Source organism: Rhinolophus hipposideros, assembly GCF_964194185.1.
Source record: "Rhinolophus hipposideros genome assembly, chromosome: 1".
NCBI lineage: Eukaryota > Metazoa > Chordata > Mammalia > Chiroptera > Rhinolophidae > Rhinolophus > Rhinolophus hipposideros.
This window is the reverse complement of record NC_138047.1, coordinates 110,180,152-110,195,656: the sequence shown is the minus strand read 5'-3', so window position 1 is coordinate 110,195,656 and position 15,505 is coordinate 110,180,152. Positions and strand designations below refer to the sequence as shown.

Genomic DNA, 15,505 nt, shown 5'->3' with positions numbered 1-15,505 from the left:
TCCTATCGCCACCCACTGATTTCTGTTTTGATGGTGTTAGGCCACCAGCACGTCCCGGATGAAGGGCTCCAGGTGGCACCATGCACTTGGATGCAGGATGTGTCTCCTATATGAATGACACACACACACGTGCAGACTTTGTGAGGGACATGAAGTGTGTGTGGATGAGCGGGAGCTGTGCTGACGCCGGGCTCCACCCCACACCCTGGTGCGCTCTGTGCTGGAATGGGGATGCTGGAAGGAAGCACTCTGTGTGTGAGCAGCCTGTCACTCAGCTGCGGTGGGGCAGGCTTGACTTGACTTCTGATGAGACGGAGGACGGTGCCCAGTCGGCCTTGAAACCTGTGTTCTCTAGGCCTGTGTTCCCGTCTGTCTCCCTTGCTGCTGCTGAGGGTCCCTTTGTGGACGCACACCCTTCACTGTCTTAATCTGACCTGTGTGGGAGTGGCCCGTTCCTTTGTGGAGTGTGGGTGGGGAGGGGCTTGTGGTGCTGCGTCTCCTCACCGCCCCTTGTCCCTCCCCCGCAGCTGTGCGAGAAGACTGGCAGCCTGCTGCTGTGCGAGGGCCCCTGCTGCGGCGCCTTCCACCTGGCCTGCCTCGGCCTCACCCGGAGACCCGAAGGGCGGTTCACCTGCAGCGAGTGCTCTTCAGGCAAGTGCTGTCTTGGCTCTGGCTCACAGGGAGGGGCTTGTCCCCAGGCTATACAGCCCTGTGACGTCCCATTGCATCTTCCCTTCATACCTGAGGGCTGGGGGCCTTTCCAGGTGCACATCTGGGCCACCAGCTGAAGGGAAGCCCTGCTGCCCTGCCCGCCTGTCTCTGTCTCCCCCGCCAGCTTAACACGCAGGGGCCGCAGCCGTTCGTTCCCCTCAGGCCATAGGTGTGACTGCTTTCATGAAAAAGTCGCTCAAACCGTACAGTATAGGACAGTAGACGGTGACAGGCAGAATGACGTGCTCACTGGCTGTGGGCTTTGCCGTGCCCCTTGCTGAGGGTTGGTGTGAATGGCAGGGCTCCAGGCGGTTGGTGTTACCAGTGCAGGTGGCCTGGTTGCTCACAGGACGCCGGAGGCCAGGGAACATGGAGTTCTTCCTGGAGCTGTGGTGTGGACCTGAGCTTCAGCTCAGCGGAAAGAACAGCTCCGTGCTTGTCCCGGACAGATGGTCCCTGCTTTGGTTCCGCCGCCTCCGGCCTCACCAGCAGTCTGGGGTGACGGGAGCCGGGCAGCACATCTGCTGGCACCGGTCACCTCCTGTCTGCTGGCCTGGCGTTCCGGTCAGGAAAGCCACCCAAGTCAAGACCGCGCGGCAGGACACCACTTCCAGGGCTCTTGTCTGCCTGTCGCTGGATGATGGCTGTCGGGGCAGAGAACGCCTTCACAGGAGGAGCCTGTCCTCCAGGCTTCTCGCTCGCTTGAGTGGGCCTCCTTCTCACTGCCCGGTCAGACCTGCCCTGCAGGTGAACAGAGCTCAGGCTGCGGCAAGGTCACTGAGCCGACCGGCCTGCCCTGAGCCTGCGGGCCCCGTCTGCGTCCGCATGGCTGGGACCAGAGCCGGGCTGTCGCAGCAGGGCCCCCTCCCACACAGTTGCCGGGTCGCAGTGGCTCAGGGACTAATTCCTGTCCTTGCACCTCTCTCCCCTCCCACCCCCCTTTAACCGTTTGTTAGGGGTTCACTCGTGCTTCGTGTGCAAGGAGAGCAAGGCAGATGTGAAGCGCTGTGTCGTGTCACAGTGTGGGAAGTTCTACCACGAGGCATGTGTGAGGAAGTCCCCCCTGACGGTGTTCGAAAGCCGGGGCTTCCGCTGCCCTCTGCACAGCTGTGCCAGCTGCCACGCCGTCAACCCATCCAACCCGCGGCCAGCCAAAGGTCAGGCGCCCTGGCGGCTCTGCCTCCCTTCCGGGCTCAGGCACACGGCGTGTGGGAGGCGGGCGTGCTGTCCCTGGGATTGTCGCCAACGCCTGTAACTCTAGTTGTATTTGGAGTAAGCATTTTGTTTCAGTTACTGACTTGACACAGGTTGGGTTAGGGTTTTTCTTGACAAGGAACGGCGCCTCCCCCACATCCCTTCTTTCTGCCCTAAACATCATCTTGAAGATCCTTCATTTTAGAGGGCCACCTTTGCATCATTTTGATAAGAGTCTGTCCTGTTTTAATGGTTCTTCCTGCATGAGTTAAATATTTTGAAGCCAAATCACATCTGTATTATTTTATGGTAGGTGTGTGGGATGAGGACGACCGGTTATCTCTACTTAACACCGAGTTCTCAGCCACCGGTGGTTTTGCCCTTCCCGTGGGCATTGGGCCATGTCTGGGGATATTTTGGGGGTGTCTCCTGGCACCTAGGGGTAGAGGCCAGGGGTGCTGCTGAGCACCGCGCACCGCCCGGGCCGGTCCCACGGGCCCCACACGCAGCAGTGCCCAGGCTCAGACACGCTGACCTTGTTTTAGAGGGTCCGGTTTCAAATGCTTGACGGGCCGCCGCAGACGTCGTTCCCAGACGCCTTTCTTTGCCTTGAGGAAACGTGTTTTCATGACGTCCATTAGACGTTCTCATCCTCTCCAGCCTAGTTACTGTTTGCTCAGTTACTTCGTGACTTCTAACGCGGGCAGACGGCTTGTCTCTAGCCACCTGTCCACTGTGCGGGTCTTCAGCGCGCCTCTCTTTGCTGCAGGTAAAATGATGCGTTGTGTTCGCTGCCCCGTCGCCTATCACGGAGGGGACGCCTGTCTGGCAGCGGGATGCTCGGTGCTGGCTTCCCACAGCATCATCTGCCCGGGCCACTTCACGGCCCGGAAGGGGAAGAGGCATCACGCCCACGTCAACGTCAGCTGGTGCTTTGTGTGCTCCAAAGGTGAGGGCAGGCGGGGAGGGAAGTGCACGGGGCTGGTGGCCTCAGGGCTGGTGGCCCGGAGGCCAGAGCTTGGCTTCTCGCAGCTCCAGCTCCCGGTGCACGCAGGCCCCGCCCCCACACGCACACGTCTGGGAGCCGGGTGCCCACCTGCTCTGCGTGGCGGCCACGCATGTCCGTGTTTTCACGTGTGCTGGCCCACGCGGCCGTCTCCGACTCGTGGGACGTTACTAGTGGTCCACCACTAGTGGGCGTACAGGCCACTGTTGAAACGGAGCTGGAGGGGCCAGGGCTGGAGGCGCCTGCCCCACGGGGAGCTGAGCCGCGCCCTCCTTTGCAGGGGGGAGCCTGCTGTGCTGCGAGTCCTGCCCGGCGGCCTTCCACCCCGACTGCCTGAACATCGAGATGCCGGATGGCAGCTGGTTCTGCAACGACTGCCGGGCGGGCAAGAAGCTGCACTTCCAGGACATCGTTTGGGTTAAGCTCGGGAACTACAGGTGTGAGAGCGAGAGCCCTGTGCTGCTGTTGAATGTGTTCTTTTTACTTTACAGAGCTTACAGTGTTGAAGTTACTGTCACTCTCTCTGAAGAGTCTGTGAACCCTGTTTTTAATATTTATAATAGATGGTGGCCGGCAGAAGTTTGCCATCCCAAAAATGTTCCCCCAAATATTCAGAAAATGAAGCACGAGGTTGGAGAATTCCCTGTGTTTTTCTTTGGGTCTAAAGATTATTACTGGACGCATCAGGCGCGAGTGTTCCCGTACATGGAGGGGGACCGGGGCAGCCGCTACCAGGGCGTCAGAGGAATCGGCAGAGTCTTCAAAAACGGTACGGAGCTTTCCAGGCGGCGTGAGGCGGCCCCCGCGGGGGCTAAGCCTGCTTTCTGCTCTTCGAAAGTGGTGTCTGTTGGGAACACTGGACTGAGCCTGCCGGCCGTCCCTGATGTTAGGCAAGAGTAGGTTTGCGGGCGGCTTGTCGGCACAGAGCCGCTCAGGGGCATGGGACTGTGACTGACGTCACTACGATGCGGGAAGTTGCTTCTGGGGAACCCTTTCGGTGCTGACTGCAGGAGTGTCGCAGCTCACCTCGTGGGTGGTGGCGATGGAGGCGCCTCCTGCGTCCAGACCTGAGCCCTTGAGCACACTCGGGGCGTCTGGTGGGGGTCGGGTGACAGGAAGCGCAGGCGGTGACCAGGCTGGAGGAAGTGACGCTGGGTGGGGCTGGCGGGCGTAGGGCTATCCAGGGGGAGCGACAGTGAGTCGCGGCCGGCCGATGGCACTGTTCTCTGGGCCCTGGGCACAGGGGAGGCCCTCAGCAGTCCTGCTGAGGGTGGGTAGGCACCAGAGGTTTTCACAAGTGGTGATTACAAGAGAGGTGTTGGATTTGAGAGGCCTCTGAATGTGGTGAGTGGGGAAGCCAGGGTCTCTGCAGAACTAGGCCCAGAAGCAGACCTGCCTGGTGACAGCCACACCGCGGTGTGCCCAGACCCCCAGCGCGGCTCCTGTTCTTTCTCATTCAGCCCGCTGCCCACTCCTCCGGTCGCTTTATCCTTGAGAGAAACAAAACTGCATTTTCATTTTTGATCTTGGGACAGTGAGTGTTGGTGCCTGGTGCTTCGTCATTAGGTCACAGCCAAGCGTGGGGAACCTGGGGCTCTGTGCTAGGACAAGCTGGCACAGAGCACCACCCAGACTTTAGCCAACCAGGTTTAAAATGTCTGCAGCCTTTAAAAGCCCTGCCCTTTTCCAGTCGCTGTGCTCTCTGTTCTGGGAGGACTGGAGACTGCCTCCAGGAAGGGAGTCTGCGGAGGACAGTGAGGCAGAACTTAAAGGGCAGACGTTGTTACTTAGTCACGTCTTTTCCTTGTGTTTCATCGACTTTTCAGCACTGCAAGAAGCCGAAGCTCGTTTTCGTGAAATCAAACTTCAAAGGGAGGCCAGAGAAACGCAAGAGAGCGAGCGCAAACCCCCGCCATACAAGCACATCAAGGTGACGCCAGGCAGCGCGGCACCCCGCGGTCGTGTGTGTGTGTCTCTCCCCGGTGTGGGCAGCTGTGTGGGCAGTCGCAGGCAGACGGCATACGCTGTCCACCAGGCGTGTCCTTTTCCATGAGGCTGACTGGGTGGGTGCAGCTTGGCCTTTGAGCAAGAGGTTCAGCCCTGCAGTTCTGGCTGGTGCCCGGAGCACGTTGACACCAAGCTCTGGAGATCAGCTGCCCCGGAAGTGCTCAGCCCGAAACCTCTGAGACAGATGACCATCCCACCTCAAAGGGTGGGTGGGACGAGCCTGGCAGGACAGGGTGTTCCTGAATACGGCCCAGAATGGACTCCAGTGAGCCCAGGAGCCCTGCAGGAAGCATGTCTCATGTCCCCACGGTGCGCGAGGAAGCATAGCCAGGGCTCGGCTCTGAGAGGGCTAGGTGCTCTCCTCGAAGCCGCCTGCCCTCGGTGAGCCAGTGCCAGCTGTAGCCCAGTGCCCAGGGCCTGGCGCTCTTGTGACACATGTGTTCTGACGCCTTCTAGCTGGTCAAGGGCTCTGTCTTTGCTCCTAAAATTGGGGCCGTAGTCAGCATGTCTGCGTGTAAAACAGGCGTTCTCTGTACTAACTGCACTGACTGTCTGCTTGGGGTGAGTCCCAGGAAATGGCACTACTGGGTCAGAGAACCTGAAACTTAGATTCTTGGGACGATTCTTGGGGTGTAGTTCCAGAGTGTTCCCCAAAGTGTCGCAGTTTGCCACCCCCCAGCAGTGAAGCTGTGTCACGTTCCTGCTTCAGTTTGTTTTCTCTGATGCTTTGGGTGCTCTCGCCCATTAACCAGAAACAGTTCCCGGGGCGGGGCTGTGCCCGTGGCGCCTCTCGGGGGCGCTGTAGAGAGCGGGTCTCCCCATGCCTTGCGTGTGTCGTCCTGGATAAGTGTGAGCTCTTGTACACAAGGAACACAAACGCTAAGATGAGAAATGGGGTGTGGGGTGGGGCTGGACCGCCCCTGAAGGTCCAGGTCCCCCTAAGGCTGTCTGCTGCCTGGGCGGGGCCGGTGCTGGGACTGAGGCAGCTCACCTTTCCCGCAGGTGAACAAGCCTTACGGGAAAGTGCAGATCTACACGGCTGACATTTCCGAGATCCCCAAGTGCAACTGCAAGGCCACGGATGAGAGCCCATGCGGCTTCGACTCGGAGTGTTTGAATAGGATGCTGATGTTTGAGTGCCACCCGCAGGTGTGCCCCGCCGGGGAGTCCTGCCAGAACCAGTGCTTCACCAAGCGCCAGTACCCCGAGACCAAGATCATCAGGACAGACGGCAAGGGATGGGGCCTGGTCGCCAAGAGGGACATCAGAAAGGTCTGTGCCGGGCGCCATCTGCCCTTAGGAGTTGGCTTCACGGGTCGCTTAGACTGGGATTCGCTTACTGTACTTTTGCTCAAGGAAGAGGGGATTGTAAAATGTTTTTGAGTTAGTACAGTTGAATATTGTAGAACGTTATGTGAAAGTTACCATCCAGGTAAGACTCCTAACATCCCTTGAAACATGCCTTTCATCAAAATTTTGATGTTGCTTCTGTGAAGATATGTGAAATGACCGGGTTCCGTGGACAAGCAGCCCGGGTGCTGTGGGTGGTGGCCGAGGGGACGTGGGAGGTCCCGGGATGGGAGGGACAGAGGTGACCTCGCCTGCTGCACTCGGGGGCAGGAGCGGCCATCTGTCCATGTCTTCACTTGCGCTGTCTGATCCCAGGGCGAGTTCGTGAACGAGTACGTGGGTGAGCTGATTGATGAGGAGGAGTGCATGGCACGCATCAGGCATGCGCACGAGAATGACATCACCCACTTCTACATGCTCACCATCGACAAGGTAACGTGCCGAGGCTCCATGCAACCTGTGCTCGCGGCTCAAGCCTGTGCCCCCCCTTGGGGCAGGTACCTGGAGGCCACAGCTGGCCCACTGAACAGTCTGAACTGTCTGTGAAGCGTCAGGGAGGAGACGAGAGCACAGACGTGGGAGTGACGCACCTTGTAGCTTACACAGTGCGGTCATTTTGTGGCCGTAGCGTGTCTGAGCCCAGATTAGTAAACAGCTTGGGACATAGGCCAGCTGGCAAGGCCAGCATTCTCAGAAGGAAGGTGGGTGACATGCTGTGTTTCCGAGTGAGGACAGAGATGGTGTGTCTGGGACTCTGTCAGGCCTGTGAGTGACGCATAACAGTGAAGGGCTCTTTCCAGGGTGACTTCTTTCAGAGTCAGCAAATTTATGCTTCCCTCTGCTGTCCCCCCTTTTGGGGGAGGATGAGCAAGATTATTAGTAATTGAAAGCCTAGGCCTGTGTCTCACCTTGTTGTGAAAAGTGCCACGCTGACCATTTAACACACAAGTTGGTCCCTGAAATGATAGTTCCCCCAGGGCACCTGGCGGAAGTGAAGGAAAGGAGACACTAAAACATTGCCTGCTTGTGTGTTTCCTACTAGAAGAAAGCCGCGTAGGGGTGTACAAAGCACAGTGGGTGGTGGCCTCCTTAAGCAGACTCTCCAGGTAGAAGCGTCGCTTTTGGTGAGGACCAGAGGTAGTAAGACCAAGTCTGAAAGGAAATACCGAGTAAGGCTATTAGAAGAGGTCAGAACCCCAAGAGGAGATTTAGAGGTCACAAGAAATCGACAAGACTTTGAGGGGGAGTGAGGCAGCTTGGATAGTTGAAACGGGGGTTAACATACAGTCTCTGTATCTGACCCAGCAGGTGGGTCAGGAGGTCCTGGATGGCCGCAAAGGGAGTTACCCGAGTGGCAGGTTGTGCTGAGGAAGTTAGTGCGGTGGCAGCGCGGAAAGTGGGGACAGGTTACGAGGGGAAGGCGGAAACGTTTCAGTGAGGGGATGAACTGTGACCCGTGCCATGTTTCTGGTTCAGAGATGAAATGTGGGAAGATGGAAATATTTCCAAATGTGAGCACGTTGTAATTAGAGTATTAACAACGTTTAAATATAGCTGGACAGGCAGTTCCAAAGTCCATGCTGAAGGCGAGTCTGCTAGCCTGGCCAGCGCTGTCCAATACCCCTGTGAAGTATGGGCCTCCTGTGAAAACAGTGGCCCAAGGCCAGCAGTAGGTGATAGGCGGCAGGAAGGCCAGGCCAGTGCCGATGACTGCTGACTGCCTAGGGCGCGGCGAAGACTGTCCTTAGCTGCCACTGACGTCCCCATCACTCCACTTAGCAAAATAAACTCCACATGGATTGAAGCAGTAGGGAGGCATGGCGTACCTTGTATAATTCAGGGGTTGGAGGCTGCGTGAGGCTAAAACCCTGGATAAGTAAAGCAAAAGGTTGGTAAAATAGTTGCAATAAAACCAAGTTTTGAGTGAGGAAAGGTACAAGACAAGAAGTAAAAATTCAGGTGTCATCTGTGAGGAAGCCCCTGACACACAGTTGCCCAGGGTCTGGTCTGCAGAATAGACACGGGACAGACCTGTGCAAAATGCCAGGAAAAAGGTGCGTGAAACGGTGAAGATCTGCGGGGCTGCCCTGCTCGCTGACAACCCGGTAAAACATTGGGCCTGTGGCCATCGACGGGGTCGAGGGCCCTGGCACGCCTCCCCCGGGACGTGTTCTAGAAAAGTCTGCAGACAACAGCACGGACACGTGAGCGCACCGCCTGTAGCCTTCTCACAGCAAAGGTGGGAGCCGGCTCGGCATGCGCCAGTAGCGGGAGGTCCGCACCACAGCTTCTGGGTCAGGGAGCACCGGCAGCAGTGACAGACAGTCCAGTTGTCACCATGCGAAGACAAAAGCATGTTCTGATACCATTTCTGGTTTTCAGGGTATGGAGAGTCAGGGCGCTCAGGGCAGCGGATCCTGGCAGGCGGCTCAGGCCTGCCGCTGGTGTGGGGCAGTGCCCAGGGGCCACGGCAGCCAGACCTCACGCCTGTCTGTGTGGACACTTACTTATCCCCATTCAGACATCGTTTTGCATTAATGCAGGATTGGTGGCCTTATTGGAGGGACCCTCCGTCCCCCTACACGTTTCCTACCTCAGTTGCTCCCATCACAGAGCAGGGACTCCTCCCAGCCATGCAGTTGGTCTAAGACTGACTTTTAGGGTGAAGATACCCAAGGCTCTGTTCTGATTTGTCCCCCTTTCCTGACACTGGGCGACTGCGTCACCTCTGGATTTTGCCGCAATAGATGTGTGTCCTTGTATACACGGGCACTTCCTTTCAGCGGGTCTGTGCCCAGGAGACGAGAGCAGAACCAGTGTGCTCATAGGAGATTTTCGTCTCAGCACAGTTCCTGCCGCCCTGGGCGGCCCTCGTGTGTCATGATGTGAAGTCAGCACCCATCGTGTCACTTGCCTTTGCTCAGCTGCTTGGGGACCTGGCTTGTGTGTCTGCATCTGCGCCTTGGCAGTTGCCTGTGTCTGTCCCGTGCCCGTCTCGTAGTTGGGTTAGTTGTGTTCTTCTCTGTCCGTGAGTGTCCTGTGGGCTGTGGGTGTTGGCCTTCCGCTCCGAGGTCCTCAGTGCTTCTGGCTCCCTGGCTTGTCACCTGGCGGCTGGTGTTGGGAACAGGCTCACTGCCCCCTGCTCACCAGGGCTCGGTCCTCTCCACGTGGTACAGACCCGCCCTCCATGAGCGAGAGAAACGGGACTGGTTTGGGGGTCTCCTGTCTGAGTGGACACGGGAGACCACGGTTTTCAGTGCGACACCAGCGACGCTCCTGATGGTGGAGACCCCCTTACATCAGACTGTGATGGCTGAGAGCTGAGCCGTGTAAATGCTACTTGAAACTTGAGTTGTGCCTTACAGGACCGTATAATTGACGCTGGCCCCAAAGGCAACTACTCCCGATTTATGAATCACAGCTGCCAGCCCAACTGCGAGACCCTCAAGTGGACAGTGAATGGCGACACTCGAGTGGGCCTGTTTGCTGTGTGTGACATTCCCGCAGGTACGGCGCCTTGGGGGGCTCTGCACCGTGTCCTGGCTGAGGGGAGGGACAGGGCCCATCTGGAGGTGGGGCGCATTCTGTCGTGTCTGTTTTAAGAAGAGAATTGCAAAGGCACTGAGCGCAGTGTAGGCGTGGGTGAGGCAGCAGTGAGTGTGGGAGAGCTGGCGAAAGCTTCCGGGCGTTACTAGATGGTCAGCATTTTCTGTGCACTTTGTCTCCTGTCACCCAGGGACAGAGCTGACTTTCAACTACAACCTCGACTGTCTGGGGAACGAGAAAACGGTCTGCCGCTGTGGGGCCTCCAACTGCAGTGGATTCCTAGGGGACAGACCGAAGGTAACGTCACCGCCGACGTGTTTCCAGCTGATGTCAGCATTTCAGACATCCGGGACACATCCCTTTTAGTCTTGTTGCCATGACAGGCAGGAGGGTCTGTGCAGGGTGTGGGCGAGGCCCTGGGAGCTGCTGGCCTTTCTGTCCATGGAGACGGCCCCTTTTCACCGCACGGTGTGCCGGGCACCCCACACTGGCTCTTAGTTCTGGGGGCCAGAAGGCCCAGTGGGTGTTGTCAGGGCCGCGCCCCTCTGAAGTCTCTGTTGGCATCTGTTCCATGACCCTCTCCACCTTCTGGGCGCTGGGCAGTCCTTAGTGTCCTGGGCTTGTGGCTGCACCCCTGCAGCCCATCAGCACGTGGCCTCTCCCAAACATCTGTGTCTCTTTCCCTCTGATGAGGACACCGGTCAGATTGGCGTGGGGCCACCCTACCCCAGTGTGACCTCACCCCAACTTAATCACATCTGCAGTGACTCTGTTCCCGAAGAGGTCACATTGTGAGGTTCCGGGAAGAATGGGATTCTGGGGGCACATGTTCAACCTAGCCCAGCACACTTACCTGCCACCCGGAGCTGGGCTGTCCACATGGCGTCTGCTGTTTCAGCCCCTTATTAGTTTGCGTTCATGACGAAGTTCCCAACAGGAAAGCGAGGCTGCAGCTGGGGGGCAGGCTGAGCTGGGCCCTCTTGGTGGCTGGCCTTTATTATTTCACCTGCGCATGCGCTTCTCATCAATGGGCTGTACTTCCTTCTTTGTTCTAGACGTCCGCATCCCTGTCTTCAGAGGAAAAGGGGAAAAAGGCCAAGAAGAAGAGCCGGCGTCGCAGAGCGCGAGGCGAGGGGAAGCGGTCCGAGGACGAGTGCTTCCGCTGTGGCGACGGCGGCCAGCTGGTGCTGTGTGACCGCAGGTCCTGCACCAAGGCCTACCACCTGCCCTGCCTGGGCCTGGGCAAGCGGCCCTTCGGTGGGTCCCTGCGGTTCTACGTGTCCCCGCGCCGGGCCTGTCCTGTCCTGAGTGCGTCCCGTCACATTTGTCAGATTTGCTGGTGGGTCAGGTCAGGAGTCCCCAGCCCAGGGCGGCAGGGCCTCGTTCAGCTGGGCGTGCGTGACCGTGGGCCAGCCGCACAGGGGGATCCAGCTTGAAAGGAGCAGAGCCCGGCTGGTGACTGGGGGAGGTGGTCGCCTGAGCAGAGTGCTCCCCAGGGGCCCCGCCGGCTGTGGCAAGAGGCGTGTGCACAGCCAGCCCTCCACTCAGGCAGCTGCTCGGGGCCGATGGGCACACACCTGGCTCCCTGTGGGGAAGACCAGCGTGTGGGCTCCACTGCCTGCCACCACCAAGTGTCAGGGTGACCACGGGCATCAGTGGGACAGTAGTAACTAGTCTCAGAAAAAAATAAAGAGGTCTTTACAAAGACAAGAAAGCGAAAATGTGTAGAAAGAAAAGTCAAGCATGTCAGTAAAGAAAAGAAGACGTTTTTGGGTAGCAAAAGACAAAGCCAGGTTAACAGACACGCCAGACAGAGATGTCTGACAACAAAGCCTTTACGAATCAATGCCAGGAGGGTGAGTGCCCCTGTAGGACACAGGCTACAGACAGGTGGGCACAGGACGGAAGCCATAGCCGCCGGGGGCCGCACAGCTCAGCCTTGTTGGTGGGCAGAGTGCCGCCCAGTGGGGACGCGCGACCCAACACAGATGCCTTCTGCGTGTAGCTGAGCGTAGCGCCAGCTTCTCTGCTTTGATGGTTCGATGGGAAGCAGTCTCTCGCTTGGATCTGTATCCATCTGACTAGACAGAGGCTTAGCATTTCTTTTCAGTGATTGCTTCACTTCTGTCTGGTGACCCGTTGTGTTTCGTTGCAGGGAAGTGGGAATGTCCTTGGCATCACTGTGACGTGTGCGGCAAACCTTCTACTTCATTTTGCCACTTTTGCCCCAATTCGTTTTGCAAGGAACACCAAGACGGGACAGCTTTCAGCTATACCCAGGATGGGCGGTCCTACTGCTGTGAGCATGACTTGGGGACAGAGTCCATTAGAAGTGCCAAGGCTGAGAAGCCCTTTCCAGAGCCCATGAAATCCAAGGGGAAGAGGAAGAGAAGGAGGTGTTGGCGGAGAGTCACTGAAGGCAAATAGCGCCCGGCGGGGACTTGGTTAGATCCAGGGGCGGCATCCGCCGCCAGCTTGCCTTGTGGGCAGGGGCCGCGCGTGGGACTGGCCCGAGGACCCAGCTGGAAGCCGCTGTGACGGTCGGTCAGGCCTCCTTGGGAGGGAGCGTCTCCCCACCACTGAGCCATGCTCAGCAGTGCCCGCTTCGTCTGCACTGACTCGTCTGAGCCGCGTGCTTCGGAACGTTCCAGGACAGACAAGCCGGACACAGCATTACAGCTGCACTTGAATTTCAGAGGATGTCAAGGTCCCTCCCGCTCTGTTTTCTTAGGTTAAAGATATGACTGTGCATTGATGGCATGTGAAATGTTTTTATCTCACCTGAAACGTAGAGTAGTGTTTTTGCTGGAGGGCCCCCGTTCTCTAATCTTCACGATGTCACTGGGCCTGCTTACCTGTCATCACTCAGGAAGGACCAGGGTGGGGCCTGCTGGGCAAAGACTCAGACCCTGAATTCCTTGGGAACCATGATTCTGATCATTATTTTGCTTTTATGAAACAGCTGTTATTTTTTTGTACTAATGTGAAATTTTTCCTCAAAATGCTTTTTCATCCTGGGGAGAAGTTGGCCCAGGGATGGTGGTAGCGTTGTAAGATTTCCCAAGTCGCTTTTTTTCTCTTCACTGATTGGAACTAGTGCCATTGCGTGTGGCCCAGAGACCACAGGGCCACGCCCCCGTGCCAGCTTCTGGCCCCCACTTGGGGGAAGACTTTGTGCAGTTTTCTCATTTGGCTTTTCTTTATCAGTTTCTGGCTTTTGTTCTCAATATAGTCTTGCCAAACCTGTCTCACTCATTACCACCGACTGAAATGTGTATTTACTGACGCTGCCTGAGTCCTGGCAGCCCGAGGAGTGGCGCGGCGCCTTGTTTAAAGGGCTCACTTCGGGAAAGGGTGTTGTGTGTTGCGTTCTGCTCCGCAGCAGCTGGGCCCTGTGCCACGTTCCCTCGGGATCCAGAGCGTGTTGGCCGCGTGCATTTCCAAGAGCTGCCCTTTCCAGTATCTGAAGAGGGGCCCCGAGTTTAGAAGTGCTGTCATCTGAAGTTCCTTCCATTTCATCCCACATTGTGGGGCTGCTCACGGCAAACGTGAGCTGTGCTGGTCAGGGCACCACCTACCTGCCTGACGTCGGTTATGCTGCCCCCTTAGAATTCCATTGCCTTCTGTTGTTAAAAAGGCCTGGCCTCAGGAAATGAGACCCTTCTGGGAAGTACTGTTCTCTGGGAGACACGATGCTGCTTTTCCGGAGTTGCTCTTCACCCTGGGAAGTTGGGAGCGTCCTGCCAGGCCCCCATGTGCCCTCAGGCCTGTCTCCACGTGTGCCGTGGGAGGGACGGGGGCACTCGGCCGAGGTGCTGTTTTCTGGCCTTTTCTTCTTCAAATGGCTCGAGGAGAACATCTGTTCTGTAGAAAGTTTACACAACTGCTCTTGCAAACTCCTACTGAGGTCGCCTGCTCATTTCTCGTCTGGTTTTGCCTCGTGGAACTGCAGGGCGGCGTTGGGCCCCAGGCCCCTTCCACTGCTCCTCCGTGGTTTTGTGGCGTGAACCAGGGGTGTGGGGTCTCGCCAGGCCGTGACCCTGGTGGAGTCTGCTCCAGGTGTGAGGTTCCCTGGGGCCGGTGGGGTGCACATCTCCCGAGCGCTGGCTAGTAGGAGTTGGCCGTCCACGTGGCCCTTCTGTCGTGACCCCGAACAAGGAACCACACACAGAACCAAAAGGAAAACCCGGAGCTTGGCCATCTGTCAGCTGCTTCTGCAAGTGTGGCTTAGTTCTCTGGACATGGACTTGGTTGCTGAGACCTGGTCACTGTGGAGTATTGCAGTCGGTCTGAAGGAAATCCTGGGTCGACTTCCAGATTTGTGCTCCTTTATGCCAACACTTGGGAGGCTGTGCCAGGGACCGGCCAGGAGTGGCCTGGCAGCGTTACACACCTGCGTGTGTTGCCTCTGGGCACAAGTGGCACCCGACACCTGGTTCTTTAGAGCCGAGGGCCCTAGGTGCGGGCCAGTCTTTGTCCCTTCCTGCCAGCTGAGGGCTTCGGTGTGAGTCACATCAGAATTGGTTTTGCAGTGCACTTTGGGGAGCAGATTAACTTATTTTTGTCTTTGACAGTAGTAAAATCTTGGGATTTTGAGTCACTTTGATATTATTTCCAAATTCTTTTATGACCTTTCCGAAAGAAAATACTAGGAAAATTTTCAATATGGTTGCCCTTTCCAAAACTGTTCAACTAATGAACAGATTAACACTAACTTGGGACCTCTTTAGAAAACCAATTTATGCACCTGAGCACAAGTAGGCTTTTGGAGCACCCCCGAGCTTGAAGGGCCCTGCCTGCCCACACCCTGTCTGAGGGAGTGCTTGTTTGGGGGTTCAGTCTTGCTGATTATCAGCTTCTGCCCCTTGTCATGAATGAGAAGCCAAAACAGAACGAAACCTGCTCAGGCACCTCAGGATTCCTCCTGTGCCCATGCCAGCCTCTGGGAACGTGGGTACCTCTCACAGCATGTGGGCACAGGAAGGGGCCCAGTTTGGCCGTCATAAAATGTGACCACTGTGGGGACAGAGCCTGGCACCCGCAGCACGTGGTAAGGCTGTCCCGTCCTCCCAGGAGTCACGTGGACACCCAGCCTCACCCTCAGCTCCTGGGTCCCCTCCACACTCAGGTCTGTGCTGACGCCTTTGAAGTATTTATCTTGACTCATGAACATATGTATAGTGCCCATCTTCCAGAACTACCTTATTTTCAGGAGTTAAAGATAAGCCTGTTTTAATGAAAGCTGACAAACGACTGAGTTGCCAAATTCCTGATCCTAAGAGAAGTGTAGTGTTTGATGCGTGTCAGTCAGTAGTGAGATGTTGTGTCTGTGACCTGGCGAGGTGTGAACTTCCGTCAGAAATGAACTGTAAGTCGAAAAGGTGTCTAAACTTTATACATCGTGGGGTCAGGCTCCTTTTAGGAATACTGGGTGCTATCACCAGTATGATAGACATAAAAACTTGAAAATTCACTTTTAGGGGGAATATACTGAAATGTAGATTTGGGAATTACCAGTTGGGGGGAAATAGCATTTAAAATGGGAAGTTGTGTTTGGAAAATTGTGTATGATGAGTATTTTTGTATTAAAGAAATTTTAAAGGCTTTTTTCTTAAACTTATTTTCCATGGGATTTGGATTTTGACGTTTGGGCTTTCTTCCACTTTTCCCGTTACTTTGACTTGTCGTTCC

The 15,505-nt window shown here is 56.6% G+C and overlaps 1 protein-coding gene across 3 annotated transcripts in view; it reads left to right on the top strand.

Moving 5' to 3' along the window:
* The window catches only part of NSD2 (nuclear receptor binding SET domain protein 2), a 65,757-nt gene extending 50,324 nt beyond the window's left edge, over positions 1-15,433 (top strand). For 2 of the 3 annotated variants that reach the window (XM_081053820.1, XM_081053821.1), the window contains exons 12-23: positions 528-651; positions 1,668-1,868; positions 2,675-2,854; positions 3,192-3,348; positions 3,475-3,680; positions 4,738-4,841; positions 5,921-6,190; positions 6,584-6,700; positions 9,634-9,775; positions 10,005-10,111; positions 10,870-11,071; positions 11,970-15,433. In XM_081053820.1, the coding sequence (XP_080909946.1) occupies positions 528-651; positions 1,668-1,868; positions 2,675-2,854; positions 3,192-3,348; positions 3,475-3,680; positions 4,738-4,841; positions 5,921-6,190; positions 6,584-6,700; positions 9,634-9,775; positions 10,005-10,111; positions 10,870-11,071; positions 11,970-12,241 (2,082 nt within the window). In that variant the 3' untranslated portion in view covers positions 12,242-15,433. Of the gene's footprint in view, positions 1-527; positions 652-1,667; positions 1,869-2,674; positions 2,855-3,191; positions 3,349-3,474; positions 3,681-4,737; positions 4,842-5,920; positions 6,191-6,583; positions 6,956-9,633; positions 9,776-10,004; positions 10,112-10,869; positions 11,072-11,969 lie in introns of those variants that run through there. The other variant, XM_081053822.1, reaches the window with a different exon arrangement.
* The last annotated feature ends 72 nt before the right edge of the window (positions 15,434-15,505 follow it).